Here is a 21,739-nt window from a genome sequence, read left to right on the forward strand (position 1 = left end):
AAGTAGCGACCGGAAGTAGTGTGTTTACTGTGAGTGGCTTGACACTGAAATAATCAGCGCCCATCCCTGGTCTTTCTGCTTATTCATGCTTCACATGAGAAATGGACGAGGTGTCTTTTAAAGTTGTTAAATTTAAATAAGAATAAAAAAATTTAAAGAAGCCCTTTAAACCTTAAAAATTAAAGAAATTGTTAATGGAAGACAAAAAAACACATTTATTTCTTATTTATTTGTAAATCACATTAAATTAAGTTCATAAAAATATTAGAAACTACGTTTTTAACTGTTTTCCCCTCTTGTCACTGCTGTTAAATAAACTTTGAGCCTCTCTGCAACTTGTCTTCCCTCCAAACTGGACCCCATGTGAGCGTGCTGAGATTAACCTACATGCTGTTTGCTTTCCCCTCCACTCATGGTAGCCAGGAAATGCTGATCATCGTCCAGCTCATGCTCTATTTTGGTATCGTATCTCTGACGGGAGGACGACAGGTGTGGCCTGCATCACACAGAGCTAGGGCCTGGCGCCGCATCACAACACACGCCTCTTGCAGGGTCCGGTTATTTAGGTCAGACTCTCTGGAATTGGGGGGTTCGTATGGGTTCATGTCAGGCTTCTGTGCTTGTTAAAATGAACATTCAGAGAGCCGGGGTGGGGGGGTGCTGGGAAGATGCTGAGCCCCACGGGCTTTATGGGAAAAGAGATTACTGGTGCCACTTACCAGTTCCAGGCCTGCTAGAGTAGGTGAAGGGCCTCTCAAACCCTACTGCCTGACAGACGAGCAGTCTGTGGCCCCCACGTGTCCAACCGACCATCTGTGTTCCACTGAGTCTCACTTCATTTCATGCTCGCCACTGATGCCAGCTATGCTGCCCGTCCGCTCACCTACCAGCTTCCCGCTTTTTATTCTCGGATGAGGCTCCAAGAGCCACTTGAGCAGAACATGCCATACTGTACACACATGTCACTGGTGGTCCAAGTAGGCCACAGTCACGTGTGATTATCATATGCATGTAAAAGACACATGCCATCCTAAATATGAGTTAAATAAGGCTTAGGGCAAGTTTAAGAGTGAGTTAGGGGAGCATATTTTATACATCTGACTAATATCGTACACTTTCAATCAATAATCAATTTAAAACAGTTTGCACACTGTGCAGTTGTGTCCTTTCCTTTACTCTTTTTATTATATTTTCCGGCTTATTTCAAATTCTGTGTTGCGCTCATACTGTGCAGTCATTTGTTTCCCAGCTGAATCCCATTATTTCCTTTTTGCTGTACCTACTTTACCCCGAGGGATCATTAGTTTCCCTCAGTTTCATTCACAAATTGTTCCAACCCATCAGCACTGGCTCAAAATTCTTGCTAAAAAAAAATGTTTTCTCTAGGGCACAGTTACGCAACCATATTTTGACGTGCCAGCTGTTTAAATGTATTGGCAATTTAAACCGATAGCGCAGTAAAAGGTCTCAGGAATGGCTGTTCTCAGCTGGCAAGGCCATCTCGAAGCGCAGAATCATTACTTAATAAAGTATTTCAGCACAAAAAGGAATGACATTTTAATAACATTTTACCTTCTGCCTTGTCTGATCTGTATTAACTGGTCGAGGAGTTGCCCCAAAGTTACCAGGCATGTTTGTATTTGTGTTTTAAACGCTGTACAAAAAACAGATAAAGGAATAGTTCCACATTTAGGAGCGAGGTAGATAAAATCAATAACGCTGTCATATCTAATCATTAAATATGCAGCTTGAGACTGGTAGCTGCTAGCCTGGTTCTGCCCAAAGGTAAAAAGATCTACCTACTCTGCAGCACCTCTAAAATTTAATTTATAATAATAATAATATATAATATTGATTTATAATCATTATCACATTATATCTTGTGTACGAACACAGCGTTTCCACTTTATTTGTACAAAAAAAGTGTAAAATGTTGTGGATTTCTTGGCCGTTATGTGCTGAACTATTTCTTGTAGACGTGTTAACATTCTGGAGTCTCCAATGGTTATCGAGAAACCTCAAGTTTCTGCTGGTGCTATCCAGAAATCTGTTAAATACATGTTCTACGTAGGTCGTAATGTCTGTCTGGTCACCCTCTAAGCTGAAAATTGTGTTGCAGTCCATGAGTTTGGAGTAGTTTAGCGTTGTGGTTTGCACTTTGTATATCCAGTTGTCTCAGGTTTGTTGTATCCTGTCACACTAGGGAGTAGCAGTGTAAGTCATAGCGAGCAATATTCCCCTCCTTCTTATGACTTTCATTGTCTCTGTCTGTTTCACTCAGTTCAGTTCAGTGAGGCTTTATTTGAGTAAGACAGTATCGCCAAAGCACATTCCCATTAGTCTCTCCTCCCCTTCTTCTCTGTCAATTATCCGGTCATAGTTTCACAACAACGCTCACTTTTAACAGTCGCTAAGACTTCAGCTGCCTCCCTCTGTCTTTCACGGTGTCTTTTTAAGAAGCAATTATCATATTTAAGTGTTTTGCCAAGGGAAACACTTTTGCTGCAGTCGTCTAGTGAAGGTATGAGGTGTCCACATGTACAGGAACATTGGAGAGAGATGTGGTGACAGGCAGACTCATAAATACTGTCTGGCTGGCACAGAGGTGCTGAAAACAAAACGACAAAGGAATGATGAGGGTCAGATGTTACACAGCAATAATATCTCCAACTCAAGTAGAACTTCAGTCTGTTAGTTGGATAAAATTAAACTTAAAATCTACTATAGCAAAGTCTTTTGTTTAGTTTTAGCTCCGGAATCTGTTTTCGGATTTGATATCTTTCACTAAACTTCCTGCATGTTTTTCTCACTCACTGACTTCAACTCGCCTCTTTCATCAGCCTCTTAATTCCTCTGTGCTGTGGGGGAAAGTTAATTCCAGATTTATAGTAATCCACACAAAATACAGAACAGACAGAAGAACTGAGATAAAGAGGTCAGGTGAAAATATGGTTGTTAATTAAAACTGTTGCGCGCTAAGCTATAAAGCACTACGGAGCCTCAGAGAGAAGACTGTCATCTTATCAGCTCCTTACAAACGCATTGCATGTTTTTACTTATGTTAGAAAATTCTCTCCGTATGTACACAAACCCCAGATATTCAGTAATATTGAAGTATTTGTAAGAAACAAAGGCAAAATGAAAATACTGGATGAGTTAGTTAAGCTACTATTGTGGATAAATCTGAGCATTCTTTAAGCAGCGTCTCATTTCCCACTTACAAAAAAAACTATTTGGATGGAAGAAGCACTCTGATTATTAAGAAATGATTCAGAAATTCACAGACAATAGGAGGAAAGATGGAAGTCTTTCCAAAAGTCTGTATATATTTATATATTTGTGCCAGTTTGACGCAGATGCTGTTTATATCTAGCCAATTTCTGGTGCAATAATAAATGTGTATTCTGTAGAAAGGTTTGCATTTGGCTCATTTAATATTACGTAAACTGCTTCTTATTTCCAAAGTGTGTACGTTTTAAAAATCACTTGAACAGAACAAAGAAAAACATGCTGAAAGTTTTGTCCTATTTATATAATCTCAAAAACTTTTTCCAAGTATCTGGCTCACTTCAGTGTTTTGTATGACAAAAGGCCAATTCATTATCCATATTTAGAAAATCTGTTTCTGTTTTTACCTTACTGAAATATCGCATGCTTCCCAGTGAAAAAGGACAGTAGAAATCAAAGCGAAACACACTTTGTATATCCAGACAAATCTGTTTTTCTTCTATTTCAAGGAAAAATAAGGAAACATGTAAATGATATTCACAGAATTTAATGACAGTAAATGTGACGACTGCAAAACAAATGACTAAAGTAGAAGACCAGATAGCAAGAAGGTCACCAGTTCATCCCAAAAAGAATGTAGCGTATGTTGATATTAAATTAAAAGGAGATAATGTAACACATTAAACAAAGATTTCTGAGTCTGCTCTGAAAATAGTTGCTGTTTTGTTATTGAATTATAATAATTCATGTTCGTTGCCACTGGAGGGCGCTTCATGCCCACTTTTAGAATAAAATCCAGCTTGTCCTCTGATGCTTTTTCCACAGCAGTGTGTCTCAGGAAATGGGGCGCCTCACAAGTTTTATTGCTGTCAGACATAATCTTTTTTACATAGTGTGTCTTATCAACGCTTTCCAGTGTGTTTCTAAAAGTCAGACAGAGAGAGACGGAGGGAAAAAAAAGAGAGAAAATGAATGATCAGCGTGTGAGATACTGCACCTCTGATTCATGGCTGACAGTCATGCTTTTTGCTTGATGTATATGTGCCTGGGAGATGTGGAGATCAAACAGTGAGAACGTTGTGCAGGAATGCTCCATCAATCCCTCCTGCCATGTCAGTTCTTCAGGCACACAGACACACATGGATAGTTCTCTATTTCCTGCTCTGGCGTTAATTACAGGGACAGGATAAAGCCCTGCCTTAGCAACCTACTGCATCTGAAATACACCTGTGTGTCAGCGGATCAAAGCTGCCGTCCTCTAAGGTGGAATTATTATTCAAAGAGAGGATGTAAATTAAACAGCACTCTGGTGTCATCTGTCTCTCCGATCCTCTCTGTTGCGCTCTCTCCCTCACACACACCTGCGTAATGCTGTCATTCCACACGCTTTGATGCTGCAAGTAGGTGTGTTTGACAGGAAACAAGGGCTTGGTCGAGGCATGCGGTGACACACTAACACACGCATGCACGGCATAAATGTGGAAGTACAAGTGGTTTTTTTGCAGCGATACCTCGATCTTTTAGAGCATGTGCGTGCACGCATGTGAACCGTACACTGTCAAAGTGTCTGTGTGTGGCTTTCCCCGTATATGCAGCTGTGGGATCAAGCCCGAACTGGGAGCTCGATGTGGGTAAACTGTGATTTGGCTATCTCTCTTCCTGGAGGAGATAAATCCTCGCCATGCTGGTGTGTCAACCACTCAGTAATTACTTCATCCTGTCACGACTGTCTGAGAATGCAAGCCAGTGGGAACTTGCACTGTCGCTCTTTCACTGACACAAGGGGGAAAAAACACTCAGCATCTCTTTCATAAGGCTCAATGTCAGCTTAAGGGTGTTAGTCATCAGATGAGCAGATACAGACAAAATGAATGTAGTTCAAAAGCTTTGCAGCAGTGGATTTTACTACCTGTTATTCCAGCTTGTGCAGTTGAGAGTTTAACATGTCGTTATATGTTAAAGCCTTCAACTTCATGCTGGACTTGCACTTAAAATAATCTAATTTTAGTGCGTCCGGTGTCAGATTTGACTTGATGTAAATCACGTCCTTGTGGTCCAGATGTAAGCGAGGAAAAGGGAAAAAATTCTTGGCTTGCAATCTGAAATCCTTCACTAGATGTCATCGTAGCCTCAGCTGCTCTGGAGCATGTTGCCAGTTAAAAATGTATGCAGTCTGGACCAACTTGTAGATGTTGAATATGGCCCCGAATAATGCGTAACATGACGCTCTGATTCAATGTGAACCTACGTAACCTATGCACATGAACTGCACCTGTAGCCACTTGCTGAATATTTGTGCAGAAATTGCTGTATCATAGTATCAATCATGTGTAATTATTGTGTATTTCCGTGACATGAATCAACACTGATTTCCTGTTTGGACATGCTCTAAAGCAGAATTAAAGTCAATAGGATAAATCTGCTTGGCTCGTGGCCTCGGTTACTGGCTGTTAGGTGTTTAGGTTTACTTACGACTTAATTGGTCCCACTTTGTTATGGCCTGGAATGCTTTGATTATAGCCATTCAGGGAGGAAGAGTGGCGTTTGGATATCTTTTGACACAGGAAGAGCAAGCAAGAGAATGTCATTCATTCCTCTCCTCCTGCTCTCGGTTTGAAACAAGACAGAGAGGAGAGGGGAAAAATGAGAGAGGGGCGCGGGGAGGAGTTGACAGGGCTACGGCAAACACAAAGAATGGCTGCGGCAGTGGACCCCTGCTGTCCCCCCACTCTGCAGCAAGAACAGACACAGCGGTTTGCTGCTAAAAGAGACGGAATAGGTAGTTTACTTTGAGGATTATTTCCACAAATGTTGCGATGTAAACGGCACATTTGGCGTGTCTGATCAAGTGGACAGGGGGCTGCTCTGTCAGGTAGGGGCTGTCCCACTCCTCCCTTCTTGCTCTTCCTGCCTGTGTTTTGGCATCAGAAGGAGCAAAGGAAAAGCAAAGCCCCGAAAGGATTTCCTCAGTGTTGACTGTGGATGATCCTCATGGCTCCTGCATGCTAAAGCTGGGCAAGGCAGGGCCCGCAAGCTCAAAGCCCTGGGTGAATGAAAAACACTGGAGGAGTTAAATCTCCTCCGAGGAGATTGGGGTTTTTTTTTTTTTAAAGGCGGGGAAAAAACGTAAAGGCAAACATACTTTTTTTGCTCTGTTCTCTTGACAGAATATTGAAGTTTTGAGACTTTGCTTGACAGCTAAATTGTGTGGTCGAGAGTTCATGTTGCTTTCACTGTTCACTGAGGGGAGGGAATATGTTGGAGGGACTCCGAGGAATGGTGCATGGCTGTAAGTGGGTGGTTTGGGCTGTGCAGTGTGGGAGGCCAGGCCCCAGTGCAAATTAAAGACTTCTCTGTGAAAGTCCCAGACTCGGCTACAGTAATATGTATATGTGTGTGTGTGTGTGTGTGTGTCTGAGTGACTGAGCCTGTGTGCAAGCGGCCGGCGGGGAAGAGACCCAGCCCCTCCCTCTTTTTATTTTTTTAACCAGTCATTAAAAATAAGCCACAACTCACCCCCGGTACACACTGAGAGACAGCGAGAGGGAGAGAAAGAATGCATCTCCTCTTTCTCCTCCCTTTCTTTGAGCTTTGCTGCTTCACTAACCAAGTAAAACAGGGAGGAAAGGGGGGGGAGGCTGTGTTCAAGGGGGAATGATTCCACTCAGAGGTTTTTAAGACGCACACTCAGACCCCTCCTCCATGTAAAGAGTAGCAGGAGTTTTTTTTTTTCTATCCAGGAGGGGAGGGAGAGAAAGAGATGAATGGGCAAAGGAATGCAGGAGACAAACGAGTGCTCTCGGCAGGAGAGTGGGAATGTTGGAGAGGCCATTGTTCCTCCCCCCACGAGATGCTGCAGGGAGTGGATGTAAACGCATAGGAAGAGAGAAGGGTGTGAAAAGTCACACCTGAGAGACAGACTTTGTGCATCCACTCAGATATTCATATTCATCCTGACGCACATGCTCTCCGCGTCGCGACTTTGGACACACACAGATGCACATACATGCAGCCAGTGCCTACAGCTGCCATCTCGTCTTTCCCTCCGCCCTCTCCACCCCTTCAACAGGATGTATAGGGTCAGAGGGTCAGGACTGGAAACCACAAAAGACAGTATGCGTCAGTGTAGCCTGGTTCTTGTTCCAAACCTCCCCCTTAGCCCCTCTTGTACCTCCTACCTTTCTGTCTCCCCCTTCTTTTTTCTCTCATTTTCCTCTCTCTCTCTCTCTCCCGCTCTTAACTTTCCATCTCCCTCTCTCCATCCGTCCTCCCCCGCCTGCCTGCCTGCCTGCCTGCCCCGTTCCTCCTCTCATATAGGAGACGCAGAAGGCCTTTACGTTTGGTTTTGGGCCCAGATGGCTTTAGCATGCCTCTGGCGGTGGATTAAGCCGCCAGTGTCTCCTTTCGCCTCCATGTGCAAGTGGTCAGGACAAAGAACATCAAACAGGGGGAAAGGGGGAAGGAATGCGAGGAGAGAAAAAAAAAATGAGAACCCTCCAGAACTGTGAAACAACAGCCGACGCTGATGTTTCACGGCATTCCTGGAAGAGTAAACTCAAGCGCTTGTAAAAACTGCCAGCCAGCTTTCCTGTTACTTTTCGTGCCCAGTCATTTTATGAATCAGGTTATGACTTTTTTTTTTTTTCTCTCTCTCGCTGCTTTGAGTTGATCCCCAGAGAGCTTGTTGCATGCAAACCAGAGAAAGAAGAAGTGAACTTTTGACCACATTCTGCCGCATTTATATGTAAATAGCAGCTGCAGAAAGCGGCGATCCTTCATGTAATGACATGACATCGGCATTGTGTTTCAGCCCTCAGTTAAAGGCTGATTCCTGCCTGTGAATGTGTGTCAGCCTCTTGTCTTTTCGGTGCTGTCTGCCTGGCTGCCTGTTTGCTGTTTTTGTCCCAGAGTCCATTACTCCCCGGGCTTGCGGTTATGTTTTCCTGTACTCGGCGGTAACTCCACACACTTTCATGTCTTGTGGACAGTCGTGTTTTATCAGGGAGCTGTGTTTAGCACTTGGAGACAGCATGGTGGCAACATTGTTGTGTTGCGTTGAGCTATTTTTAGGTCCGCAGACACTGGCCTAAAGTGGGATCTATTATTCACTTAGCAACGCAAAATACCACCATGAAGACTCTGTCCTGTCTCCTTCTGTCACCCGGTCTGTGTTTGACTTTTAACAAGTTGCATATTCTTTAAATTTATGTACAACTAGTCACTACGCGAGCACAAAGCCATTTTCATTTCATGACTAACTGATCACCCGCAGCTACATGATTCTGTTTTTGGGTATGCCACGACTTGTTGCAATTGCCCATGCTGTCATTGCCGGCACATGCGATGTGTCACCGCGCACAGCGAGTCAGTCTACTCTTAAAAGTCTCAGTGGGTCGGTGAGCAATGCTGTGGGAAATGAGCGCAGTGAAAGCATGCGTGAGATGTGTGGGTGTGTTAGCTTTAGTGTTAGGCCTAATGCTCAGGTTTATGCCCCACGAAGCAGCTGGAATGTACAGGAAACATCAAGCCAAACTTCTCCTCCGTCTCTTTCCTCTCCTCCTTTTTTTTCTTTCTCACTATTACTCCTTCTTTATCTCTCTCCTTCTCGTCTTTATGTTCAGCGACTGCGCTCTCTCTTTCCACCGCCCGCAGGCAGGTCTTTTGGACAGAAACAAAAGACTGATGTGTCTCTTCATGTGGTTGCCGACTAGCCAGAATAAAATCCTTGCCAAGGAGAAGCTTGGAACAATGGAAACGGCCTGAAGCCGTCACAGGGCAGGTCTAATGAGAAAACCCCCTTCATGTAAGCAAAGTCTTTAAGAGATTAGTTCACATGCTTCGGCACTGTACAGGGAGGAACTTTGGGATTACTTATTTATACCAAATCCTGGATGATTATACCAGACAGTGCAACAAATGTCTTCTAGCTGCTATTTAGAGTGTTGATACTGACAATTACACTGCTGTTAGTGAGTAAATGTTAGTCATTTTGAGATTTCAGAGGGATATAACGAACCGGGTGCATGTTTCCAGAGTGATGTCACTTCCTCCCCATGGGTGAACTTCAAAACACAAAGTAAAAGAATCTCATGTGTTCACTGAAACATGTTATAGACTGTTTCGAATTTTTTTTATTTCCCTGCCTCCAATTAGTTTCTCAGCATGTCTCTCCCTGCCTGTCACTGATTGACAGCACAAAGGGGAGCGTCAGGCCATAAAAGAGGTATGCAGGTAAACCATGCTTTCTATTTGAACTTGACGCACAGGAAAGTGGGTTAAGTGAAGTGAATCTATTGCCTAACAGGGAGCAGCTGCCTGCCAGATTTAGCGGTGGCTGACAGTTGTAAACACACTCTTATCTAGTCATTCAGGAGACACAAGCCTGCCAGAGCAGCGACCCACTGTTGACGCGGGTTTCTGTCAAAAAAGGGGCCACACTGAGCACACGGCTTTGTTGATAGCACTGTTGGTCCGGAGACACCGGAGGCATATTTAACAAATGTTTCATCCTGATATGCATGCTTATGTTTGACACAAGGCAAAAAAAAAAAAAAACACATTTTAAATGCATTTAGTGCAGGATGTTTACAACTCTTGTACCATTTGCACTGAAAACTCCCTGCCCGACAAGCACTCACACATGCTAAATATACTTCTTTTAAAAGGCACTCACAGACTGCCTGCTTCCTTACTTGCTCACACACACACACACACACACACACAGGCGCACACAGTGAGCTATTGTGTCCGAGAGAGTTCAGGCATCTGGAGAGCAGAAACCCTCTCTGGTGACCTCTGACCTCTGCTGGCTAAGAGTCGTAGACTGACACGAGGCTTTCAGGTGAGCCGGGGCTGTCAGAGGACTTTTGTACATGCAAAGGTTTGTTGTTGTGTCTTTGCAGTATTAGCTGATGAGCAACAAACCTGCTGTCATAGGATTTTATAATCCTTTTACAGTAACTCATAGTAGCCTACTGGTGGCTGTGTTGAGTCACTTTTGCTGTGCATTGTATTACTCCATTGTTGTTTACAGAAGCAGTGTCACGTCACATGGTGTGAACCGTTCAGGTTATTGTCATCTCACGACCCAGTGACAGTGTTTTTGACAAGCATCCAAGACAAACTGGTTGGTAGAGTTTAGTATTGAGCCACACAAAGCCAGCGCTTCAGGGCTCGAAACATTATTAGATATTCATTTGCAACACAGTGGCGCCCGCTTGCTCTCCCCGTGTTATTATCCCGCTGTTTATTTGATTGTTAAGTTACGCTCGCCGCGGCCCATCATTCCTCGCCTTGTTTCCTTGTTGGCCCGTGTTTAGGAGAGTGTCAGTGCAGCTGCAGTGTACCCTGTCAAAGGTAAAACAAACGGCCAACAGAAGCTCCCCTGCGCTCGCTGCTGGTTAAAAACGGCGCAGCCTGGCGGCAAACTTCATGTTGTTGTGCGTCGCCATGGTGACGCTATCACAAAGGACTCCAGCTGGTTCTCTGTGCGTGTGTGTTCGTCCAAGAGAGACAGAGGGAGAGACGGACAAATGGACAGAGAGTGAGCAGACTGAGCCAGGCAGTAACTCTCTCTGATTCACCCTCCTCCTCCTCCTCCTCCTGCTCCTCATTCTTGTTCTTGCTCCTCTTCTCCGTTCACTATTATCTGCCCTCTCCCCTCTGGCAGACCCTCATCCCAAACACAGTGCAGCTGGGCTCAGCTGTCAATGTTCCCCCCCATACTGACCGCCCCCTTTCCGGGGGCCTTTGTATTTGTTTGGTTGGGTGGTGGATTTGCCCTTGGCCCCCGCGCGGGGGAGCCCGTTCCTGTTAGCTGGCCCTTTTTAAAAACCAAACCGTCTGCTCTTTGAAGTGGCCTATCAACAGATACACAGATTGGAGATTACAAGGCAGCTGCCTGCCTTCAATCTGTCCAGCAACATGAACACGATGATTAAATAAAAGGAAACAGCATACACCTATGCAGACGCACACACACAAATGGGACACAGTGATCAGCAGAGCCCAAAAAAAAACGAGGTGGCTAGCGAGTCTGTTTTTGTTCTGGAGGCTGTAGAAAATGAATGGAGACTTTGCTTTGTCTCAGGGGAGGGAAGAGGGCTTTCTTTGATATTATCAAGCCCAGAGGTGGGGAGGGGAGGGGGGGGGGAGCTCTCTGCCAAGAAGAACTGCTATTCACACCAACATGTCGGCATGGGACTTTTGAAGCATTTGTCAAAAGAAGGATTTGGCAGAGAGCCACTAGAGTTTTGTCATTCACAAACTCTCCTCTTTGGGATGACAATGCTCGCAGCGGTCTGCGCTTTCCTCTGTGAGAGGGAAGGGAGATGAAATTCCACTATTCCACGTCCATTAAGTGTGGTTGATGTCTTTCTTTTTCTGTCATCAAAGCTCCACTAACCTGATATTATGAAGTCACATGTGTATGTGTGTGTGTTCGACAGTGTTTATCTGTGTTTGGTGGAAAGAGTTTTCCACATTCCTCCTTAAGGGTCTGATGGAATCCTGCGTCACATTCCTACTTCACTCTGTCCTTGACTGTCTGTGTGCGTGGGAGGTCCAGGGCAGCGTAGCTGTCTAAAGTTTTCATGGCTGCAAAGAGGATCAAACTATTTTCTTATCACTTCTGTGGGAACTGGAAACTTGACCTCTGTCTTATCAGGACAGTTGTTTGGGTCAGATGCGTTTCCCTTCACTATTGTCACACAAGAATTGAAATATCTATTTTAAACATAGGAGCTTAAATCCATTTATTTAGCTAAAAGCATGATGACACATCTTTACACACACTGACATCAAAAGTCATGGGCAGAGTCGCTGTGGATAACAGCTCCTTGGTGCATGGAGAGCATATCAGTGGCAGGAAGCCTGTGGTCCCCCTTGATGTGGAGAGGTTGAAACCTTAAGCTGGGTTGTGTCAATGTTATTTGTGTGCCTCCATGCCTGCGTGTGCGTGGGCATGTTCCGACTCCTGAGTGTGTTTACTTAACCTGTCTCGGCATTCAAAACCCCCTGTCATTCTCTCCTGCGCGTCTGGCTTTCCCAGTGACAGCTAGGTGGGACACAGCGTGTCGTCTCCTGTTTCATACAGCGCTTTATTGAGCGGATGAAAACCCTCTGTTCTTTAACCCTTCTCTGGGCCTGGGAGGAGCACACACACACACACACACACACACACACATATATACAGTCATCCGACATGACTTTTAGATGACTTCAGGGGATAGAAGCTCTGAAAGGGGCTGACATCCGATCCTTTGAACCTCCACGGCTGATAGGGGCAGGACCTCGCCCTCTCCCTCTGTGTGAGTGCATGTGTGTGTTCACTGCACTTTTTTTTTTTGTTCTCTTATGGGTCTGTACTCTGTGACCTTTCCGAAGATTAGCTCTGGATGTCGATCATATTCCCTAGACATCTGTAAAAAGTCGAGACAGTGCTGCATATTGTTGCACGCTCAGACCATTCCGCCTGAGATGACTTTGGCAGCGAGTCCTGCATTTACAGTATCTCTCAAAAAGAAATGCACATGACATTTAGCTGTAGAAGGAAATACAGCAAGTCATCTTATTTTGTCTTTCTTGTGGTTTGTCACGCCGCCATCAAAGACAGCCTTATTAGCAACTGTGATTTAATCTCAAGGCTGCATTCATCCCGTCTGAGGACTTTCCAGCTTGTCAAAACCTGACTGAAAATCTCGTCTGGGATCATCCAATCACTGCTGGCGAGGCAGGAGGGAGTGTGTGGTTTGAAGGCGGCGGATGACTCTGACAAACCGAGTAGGATGAAGTCAGCCCTCTTGTTCACCTCCAGTATGTTAAAGGCCTCTCTGTAGCTGTCAAGTGAGATGGCAAAACACAAGGCAAACAACATCCGGCCCTAATAGTTTTAGACGTGGCTGCTCGTGCTGGGTGTGGTTGGCAACAGTTGTCTGCCGCACACAGAGCAATGATCTCGCCACGGTAGGATGTTTGTCTTTTGTAGGGATTAAAGGGATCCAGGAAACCCGCTGTCCTAGTTTTGCTACAGAGCAGAGAGAGAGAGAGAGAGAGAGAGAGCGACCTAGTTTTGATGATAGCACCAGGCCAGGAAGGAGATTCCAAGGCATAATGTAGTTAGGTGGTGGCTGTTTTTGTCTTTCTTTAGACAGGCAATGCTTAATTGTCTGTTGGCATGTTTCTATACACAGGCTTCTGAGACAGTGTGTGTGTGAGAGGCTCCATTGTCTGTGCAGAGCCTGTAGCTGTAACCTGAGCAGGGGAGAGCACCGACAGAAAGAGGGACAGTGTTACTGAGCAGCACTATGATGCTTTTTAAAAAAATATATCTATTTGCTTGGATTTAATACAGAGCCTTTGGAGTGCACTGAGCTTTCTCCTGCATCATAAATATCATTTAACCTCTGCGCGATTATGCGTGCAAACAACAGCAAGGCAACACAAGCATGCAGGGCTATTTTCGGCACCATCAAATTGTCCCGGTGTACAGTAAGTGCGCACAGGGCTTAACCATCTAGATCAGTGGGTCAAGTGGCTGACATACTAATCCTATTACTAGAGGAGGCCATGATTTGTTAAAGTTGGCCCTAATCTACTGTCCACTTTGACTTCAACGGAGGCACCTAAGACCTTTAGGTAACCTCAGTGTCACCTGTCAGCGAAGTTTCTTTTACTCTCAGTTAATTTTTTTTTTATATATTTTTTTGTGCTACTTGTGTTATTTTTTTTATTCCAATATTTTAAACATTTTATTCGTCTTACTTTCTTTGCTGCACAACATGCATATTTTCATATGTGCATTCACAAAGGTCTGCTTATTGCATTTCTTTTACACTGAAATGTCATTATTTGCTACTGCATCATTTTCAATAAAGATCATTAGAGGTGTATTCCAACCATAAAGTCTTGAAACTATTGATATTAAAAAGAAGTATGCTCAGCAGAGGCAGAGATATTGTAACAATTTCAGAAACACTACTATACTACATTTCCCATAATGCAACTCAGCCCTGCCTCCCACATCTTTCAAAGCCCACACCTCCAGTTTGTTATGCTGCTTTTCTGTTTCAAGTCTCAAGCTCAAGCTGAGATAACCCTGATGACATCACTAGGACACAATCCAGGTTGTTTTCTCAGAATTCCCTGAGCTCCCTCCAGAACCACAGAAGAAAATCTAAAAATGTTTTACAGGCTGTGTAGTGTCCCTTTGAAGTTTCAATTTTAGAGACTGAAATCCATTCTTTCATTTGTCTTCCCTCTGCAGTGTCATCATGCATCACCACTTACAAGAAGACACCTCCCCCTGTCCCACCACGGACCACCCCGTCCAAACCTTTCATATCCATCACGGCCCAGAGCAGCACAGAATCCGCCCAGGATGCCTACATGGACGGGGGCTCCGGCCCACGGACGGGAATCAGCTCCCAGCCGGGCCTGTCCAACTCCACGGAGAGCATCGACAGCATGAAGGCCCTGACGGCAGCCATAGAGGCGGCTAACGCTCAGGTGCACGGCCCCGCCAGCCAGCACGTCACCAACAGCACCATCACCATCACTGCCACGGCCACCACCTCCGCTGTCGCTCACGTCTCCGCAGACACCAAGGCGCAGAGGGAAGCGCTCCGCAAGTGCCTCTCCATAGGGATCCAGGTTTGTGGATAAGCCCGGGACTTGAACTTGTAAAAGTTATAAAGTAAAACTCTGGCACGCAGTTTGACAGTTCCTCCTCCTCCTCCTCCTCCTCTTAGGTGGACCCAGAGGAAGGAGGGCCCACAGAGGAGCAGTCCAAATTCCAGTCGATAGGAATTCAGGTGGAGGATGAGCGATGGTGAGTGGGAAAACAAAGAGAGGAGGAGGTTGTAGAGGTGGAACTGGATTAAGTCTGATGAGGCAGAGATAGCATGAACAGGAAGAGGACTTGTAGAAACAGAGAGAGGTTTGTAGTGTGCAACGCAAGCTTTTGCCCCCCTGCACTGGCTTCCCCACAGCAGCTGTCCCCAGTTCAGGGGAGGTTGGCGTCAGAGCCCCCCTCAACCATGGGCCCCAAGTGACAGCTGGGCCAGAGGATGTGGTGCAGGGAGCTGGGAAGGTAGAGGGGGTGAGTTGACAGCCATCTGTTGCTCCAGTCATTGTGATTCAGGCTACTTTGAGGCTGTTGCGTGTGTTTGTGTATGTGTGGGAGGGAAGGAGGGAGAAAAAAAGGGGAGGGAGTTTTATTGGGTTTGTTTAGTTCTGAGAGACTGCTGTGCTGTCAGCCACAGCCTCTCATTCTGCAACATGTTCCCAGTTTGAGGAGAAGCAGCCTGGCGTTCATGCTGTTTCATTAGGTCACATCGCGCCCCGTGCTTATCGAGGCCTCTGATGGGACACGCAGGAATTTATGGTTTCTTTGTCTGCTTACGGTCAGCGCTGTCAAAACAGCGGCCTTCTGCTTGGTGAAGGAAGTTGACAAATTCAGCAACGATACTGGTTTTGTGCTGTAGCCATGGCATGCTTCTGGAATTCAAAAGAGACATCACCTTTTAATCAAAGGTCACAGCGAGGGCTGAGTCCGGCACTTTAAAAACACACACACACACGCTTACACAGTGTCCGGGAATGTGAGGGGCTTTCTGAAAGGGGAGAGGTCTCAGCTGACTGACCAAGCTCTGAGTTCCCTGAGTTGCCAAGCCAAATATTAACTCATCCAGACACCTTCTGGTCGGCTGAGTCTTGGATGTAAGGCAGCACAGCACTGTGCGTTTCTCCGGTTAATGTTTAGAGTACATGGGGGGGTATTTTTGTTGGTGCATGTCTGATTGTTTACCTGTTGGCATGCAACTGTGCGTGTGTGTTGGTCCAAGCATATGTGCGTGTGTGTGTGTGTGTGTACCTGGGAGGTCTGGGCATCATGCCCCCTGCGTTAGATTCCCAGACAGTGAGAGTGCCAAACTCCTACGGCCCCCGTCCAAGCGCTCAAACCTTATTTGTGTGTGTGTGTGTGAGTGTATGTGAAAGAGAGAGAGTCTGTGTGTTTATATGCAGCTGTCACAGGTCATAACCTCACCTTTCTGTTTGAACTAGGATTAAGTGAGAGGGAGTGGAAGAGAGCTGGAAAAAAAAGATGAAGACGACAAACAACATGCTTGTCTGTACACAGGCTTGTTTTTGTGCTTCAACGTTGCAACACAGATTTATGTTCAAGTATCATATTTATTCCCTCAAAGATAAAAACAAGTAAACTCCTAAAGTGTTTAGCGCGTTTGGAAAGTTGATCATAAATAAATGCAAATGGTCTTTGATGGATTAATGATGGATTCCGACTTTTAGGGCCGAGCCAGTTTTAGGGTCTGGGGTTTGGTGGTCACCAGATGGCTTTGCAGTCACAGGGAAAGTGGAGTGTTGCTCATTGCTCCTAGCGACTAAACCATATGCACGAGCGTCTTGAAAAGTCAACTTAAGGCACAGCTAGACCTCCCTGTCTTTTTGTTTTTGTCCCCGACCGACTGGAGGCTTGTCATTACTCGCATAAGACAAACAAACAAGAGGCCTCAGGTGCATGTACAACCTTTGAATCGGGTTTGTTTAGATATCGTAATAGCAAGAGTGGCTCCGTAATGCCGTGTTTTCTGTCATCCGACTATGTTCTGGTGCTTCTCTTTATATCCAAATAAGACATCAGGCTGCTCTTTGTTTATAGATGCTTCAGTATTTCCTCATGTTTGCGGTTTGACCCATGTTCTCTGCAGATGAGAGGAAAATTATTAAGATTTCTGACAAATAAACAAAGAGGTAAAGAGGTTTTCTAAGGCTGACTCAGTTGCAGCCTTCCACATGCCTTCTTTCTTTCTCCTTTTTCTGCTGCATGCCTTCCTCATGTTTTATTATCTCTCTCTCTCTCTCTCTCTCTCTCTTTCACATTGACTTTTCTCTTCAAATACCCTTCCTTGTTCTTTTCCCTCCTGTCTATTGATATGTCTGTCTTTCTGTCTGGGCTGTGTTTGGCCTTGCCCGTCTCTGCCCCTGCAGGAAGTTGTTAGCAGGCTGATAGAAAGCAGGCTGAGGTCATTAGAACTGAACACCTGCTCGGAGGAGTTACTCTTTAACTGCTCTTCACACACACTCACACTCGCGGGGCTGCCGGTACGCACACATAAAGCAAATACGCTCTGTGTTTGATCTTACCCAAAGCCACTCCCTTGTTCTTGCTCTCTCTTTTTTTTTTTTTGCTGTTCACGGAAGAGGAGAGATGAATGAGAGAGAGAGAGACAGAAAAAAAGGGGGAGGTAGAGAGATGAATGGGTTGCGTCGAGATGGCGTACGCGTCTGGAGATGTGCAGAGGAAGATGTGACGGATGCTGTGATCATCAGGTCATGCTGAGGTTTCATGTGTGAGAGGACTGTGCAGCAGTTCAGTCTCTTCACTGGCTTGGCAAAGTTGTGACTCAAACAGTAAGATATAAGGCATGCTCGGTTTAAAAGTTTGCATGAGGTTTAAATGTGTACCACTCTGCTTTGTTTGCTCTTTGTTCGCCCCTGTTTGTGTTGTCTCCTCTTCAAAGTGGCTCGATGAGCAGCGCTCTCCTACATTTTCCTATGCGTTAATAAAAGATGTGCTACTTTGAGTTGTAATCTTGCAGTGATTAAACTGCAGGCTCCTCCAATCACTGCACATTTAGCCCCCCCCCCGCCCCCCTCCCACCCCCAGACACCCGCGTCCCTCTGGCGTCCCATTCATTACTGGAGTGGTGAGCTGCTCTATAGAACATAGCCAAATGTGAGCATGTGTGTTGATTTAATCCTTGCACGAGTGTGTGTGTGTGTGTGTGTGTGTGTGTGTGTGTGTTGTCGTACATAGCGTGGAAGGACTTGGCAAAAGCTGCCTGACAGCGGCACAAAGCCTCTGAGCCAAATACGACATGGCACACCCAGCTGTAGAGGAGGGTCCCAGGTGTGTGTGTGTGTGTGTGTGTGTGTGTGCCAACATGTACTGTTTGTGTATGTGCATCAGCTCCAGAGCAGAGCTTGTGATGTGACAGACGATTGCACACTATGTTGCTTCTGAATGAGCCAGGTGACAGAAGACACACACACACACACACACACACACACACACACACAAAAGACGTTCCACAATACAAAAGCTATTCATCACTATCAGTGATGAGATTGCTGTGATCATTTCATTTTTTTCATACCGGGAGCACCTCCAAGAACTGTGTGTAAACAATATTATCGTAATTACTGCTAAAAGGGAGACACTAATGTTGTATAGCTATAAAATGAGTAATCAATTAAATAAAATCAGATCTTTAAAAGCTTGTCTGCTTCCTTTCCTAGTTACCGCAGGATGACCCGCTCCAACAGTGTAACCACGGCCGTGCAGGCCGACCTCGACGGCCCCACAGAAGCCCCGGAGCTGCCGCCGCGTCACTTCGCCACCATGCCGCGTCAGCACTCCCGCGATGCCGCCTCTTCTACCGTCAGCATCCAGGGCTCGGGGAACCACTACCACGCCTGTGCCGGTGACGACTACGGGGACGTGGGGTTCGACCCTTCGATCTTGCCTCCTCCAGACCCGTGGATGGACAGCGTGGTCGAGCCTGAGGTGGAGGCTCTGGATGGTGTCGGACGGTCTGTGTGTCCCCGTGACGGCCGCTGGTTCCTCAAGTTGCTGCAGGCTGAGACAGAGCGTATGGAGGGCTGGTGTAGACAGATGGGGCAGGATGAGATGGAGAATGAGCTGCCCGAAGAGAGTGAGTTCAGTTGAATAAGACAAGGAAGTCTGTTGTACACTAATATTAGATCTCTTTTTCCTCCTCTCCTCTCCTCTCCTCTCCTCTCTTATTTGGAGTGTGCTGGTATTCATGGTTTTGGACCACAATAGCTGCTTGTTCTCAGGCCCTCTGGCCTCCACAGACATACCGTGCATACTTATCAATAGGCCGCTGCCGGCCCTAGACACACATCTGTCCTCTAGACACACTGTATAATGATCTCTCACACAAACACAGTGAAGGGGCTTCTCTCTCTCTGTGCTCCTCCAAGGCAACTATTCGATATTGACGTAACACACATATACACAGACTCAGGAGTGCACGCCTGCACACACACGTCTGAGTATGTTTTAAGCATGTACGCTCACATGCACATCCCAGACTGAACAAACAAGCCTCAGGCACTGAGCAGTGCAGTTAGACCTGTCCTTGCTGCACAGCTGATTTCACGTCTTACTGAAAATGTCATTGCTTATTCAGCCAGTGTGTGCTGTTATGGTTCCAGGCAAGAGATTCTCTCACAGAACGTGCAGAACAGGGAGGCTGTCTCAAGGTTATGTTTTCCCAGATCCCACGCTACCATGTGCACACAGACACACACACACACACACACACACATGCATGTGTGAAGGAGTGCTGAAGGAGTCGAAGATATTGTATCTGTTTGGGCAGATTCATTACTGCCCCTCTCAGTGTCTGATCCCATTTTCTTCATGAAGACTAATGTATGCACTGCCAGTCCTTCTCCATGGGGGATATGTGAGTCAATAAGACTGACCATCGGAGTCAGGTTATGCAGTTTGACCTTGTTTATCTCATATATCAGTCTGCCAAACAGGCATCATGAGAGACAGAAACAGTACATGCTTGATTTCTAAGTTTCCTTATTGATGAATGACGGCAAATAAATCGTCTGTTGTGTGCCGTCAGGATGGATTTTTGTTGTTTCTATTTTTGGAGAGCGTTTATTTATATCTGAAATTTCAGTAATTATTTGACTTTCATAAACGACTTCTGTTCCTCGGAGGCAGAGATAAAAGAGGATTCTAGAGCATCCTTCTTTTGTTGCATTACAAATGCAGTCTCTCTCTAAGCGCTGCAACATGCCTGCAGTATTGCGGTTCTGTGAGTAATTGCATTGTGAACTGTGTGTGTGTGTGTGTGTGTGCGCGTGTCTGTGTGTGTGTGCATGCATGTGCGTCTGTGTCTTTCTGCAGTCCTGGGGAAGATCCGCAGTGCAGTGGGGAGTGCCCAGTTGTTGATGTCCCAGAAGTTCCAGCAGTTCCGGGAGCTGTGTGAGGAGAATCTGGTATGTGTCACCTCATCCTCTGCATGCTCTCCCACCCCCACCCCCAACACCCACCCCCCAACACTGACATCATCCTGCACAAATCACCCTGACAGGCCAGACCAGAGCTCATTTACTATGCATCCAGTGTAGAGTGTGCATCTGCACACCCGTACTGTCTTTCACGTACGAAAAATAGAACCTGCCGTGTGAAAACTGAAGCCTGACAAACAGCCATTTTTAGATGCTGATATCAATATATTAATATATATATATTTCTGCACTGAAGAAGATATTCACTTTTATTTTTATATTTGCATGTCCAAATATTACAGGCACGTGTGTTGCATAATTTACCCGTTATATAAATATAAGGAAATCCTACCTCTGAATGAAAGAATAACCCTAAGTACACTATATGTGAGCTGAAAAATGTCTATATTTACAGTGTTTATGTAGCATGTGAGCTGAAAAATGTCTATATTTACAGTGTTTATGTAGCAGTGGATCGCTTATATTGAATGAAAGATGAGAACTATTTTTGGTTAACCACAGTGGATTCAAAACAAAGAGTAATAAAGGAGTGGAAGGCATATTTTGGATACAAGCCCAGTCCTGCTAGGTATTTTAAGCACGGTGTCTGATTTATAAATTCCAATCTGTGATTTGTGCAGTTGCCCTTAAAAATGCAATCGCCGAATAGCGCAAATATCTTTCCGGAAAATATGGGATAAAGCGTATGAACAATAAGCATTTGTGTATTATGTGTGTTCATGTGAACATGTGTGTATGTATGCGATTTTTTGTGCATCAGAACCCAAATGCACACCCACGGCCCATCTCCCAGGACCTGGCAGGTTTCTGGGACATGCTCCAGCTGTCTATCGAGAACATTAGCCTGAAGTTTGATGAACTCCACCAGCTCAAAGCCAACAACTGGAAACCTCTGACCCCACCAGAAATTCAGGTGCAGACACACATGGCAAAAAAATAAATTCATCTAACCTCAAATTTGGACTTGGAATGCACTCACTAACCTGCACGTTATCTGCTGTCGTTACTGTATACTTTAATTTGTGAGTGCTACTGATTCTTTGTTGTAGCATGCAAGATATGTGTTGCGTACTGTCATGTTGCCTGCCTTGACGTCACCACTTGTATTTGTGTTTTGTTCTGTCTTGTTGACAGTGAGCTGCTTTTGAGAAGCTACTCTACCTGCCATGCACCGTTGGGGCCTCTCCACCTCCAATGGTCACTTTTTTACCTCATGCAAAAGGCCAACACCGTGCTCTCTTACCCCACACAAATGGCTGCCACTGTGAACCATAACCTCATTCAAAATTGCATGCTGACATTACGCCGACAACGGCCACGCCGCTCCGTCTAACCTTTTTACGCAAAAGCTGGCTGTAGTTGTGTTGCTCCTTACTTTTGTTTAGCTGCAGCTCGCCATGAGGACTCAGTGGTC

General features: G+C 45.5%; 1 protein-coding gene across 2 annotated transcripts in view; it reads left to right on the plus strand.

The window, feature by feature from the left end:
• The window catches only part of dlgap1b (discs, large (Drosophila) homolog-associated protein 1b), an 87,550-nt gene that overhangs the window by 63,832 nt on the left and 1,979 nt on the right, over positions 1-21,739 (plus strand). For both annotated transcript variants that reach the window (XM_010740877.3, XM_027274127.1), the window contains 5 exons: positions 14,492-14,877; positions 14,976-15,055; positions 18,547-18,962; positions 20,201-20,292; positions 21,086-21,238. In XM_010740877.3, the coding sequence (XP_010739179.2) occupies positions 14,492-14,877; positions 14,976-15,055; positions 18,547-18,962; positions 20,201-20,292; positions 21,086-21,238 (1,127 nt within the window). The remainder of the gene's footprint in view (positions 1-14,491; positions 14,878-14,975; positions 15,056-18,546; positions 18,963-20,200; positions 20,293-21,085; positions 21,239-21,739) is intronic.

This window comes from Larimichthys crocea, chromosome XXIII (assembly GCF_000972845.2).
Source record: "Larimichthys crocea isolate SSNF chromosome XXIII, L_crocea_2.0, whole genome shotgun sequence".
Taxonomy (NCBI): Eukaryota; Metazoa; Chordata; class Actinopteri; family Sciaenidae; genus Larimichthys; species Larimichthys crocea.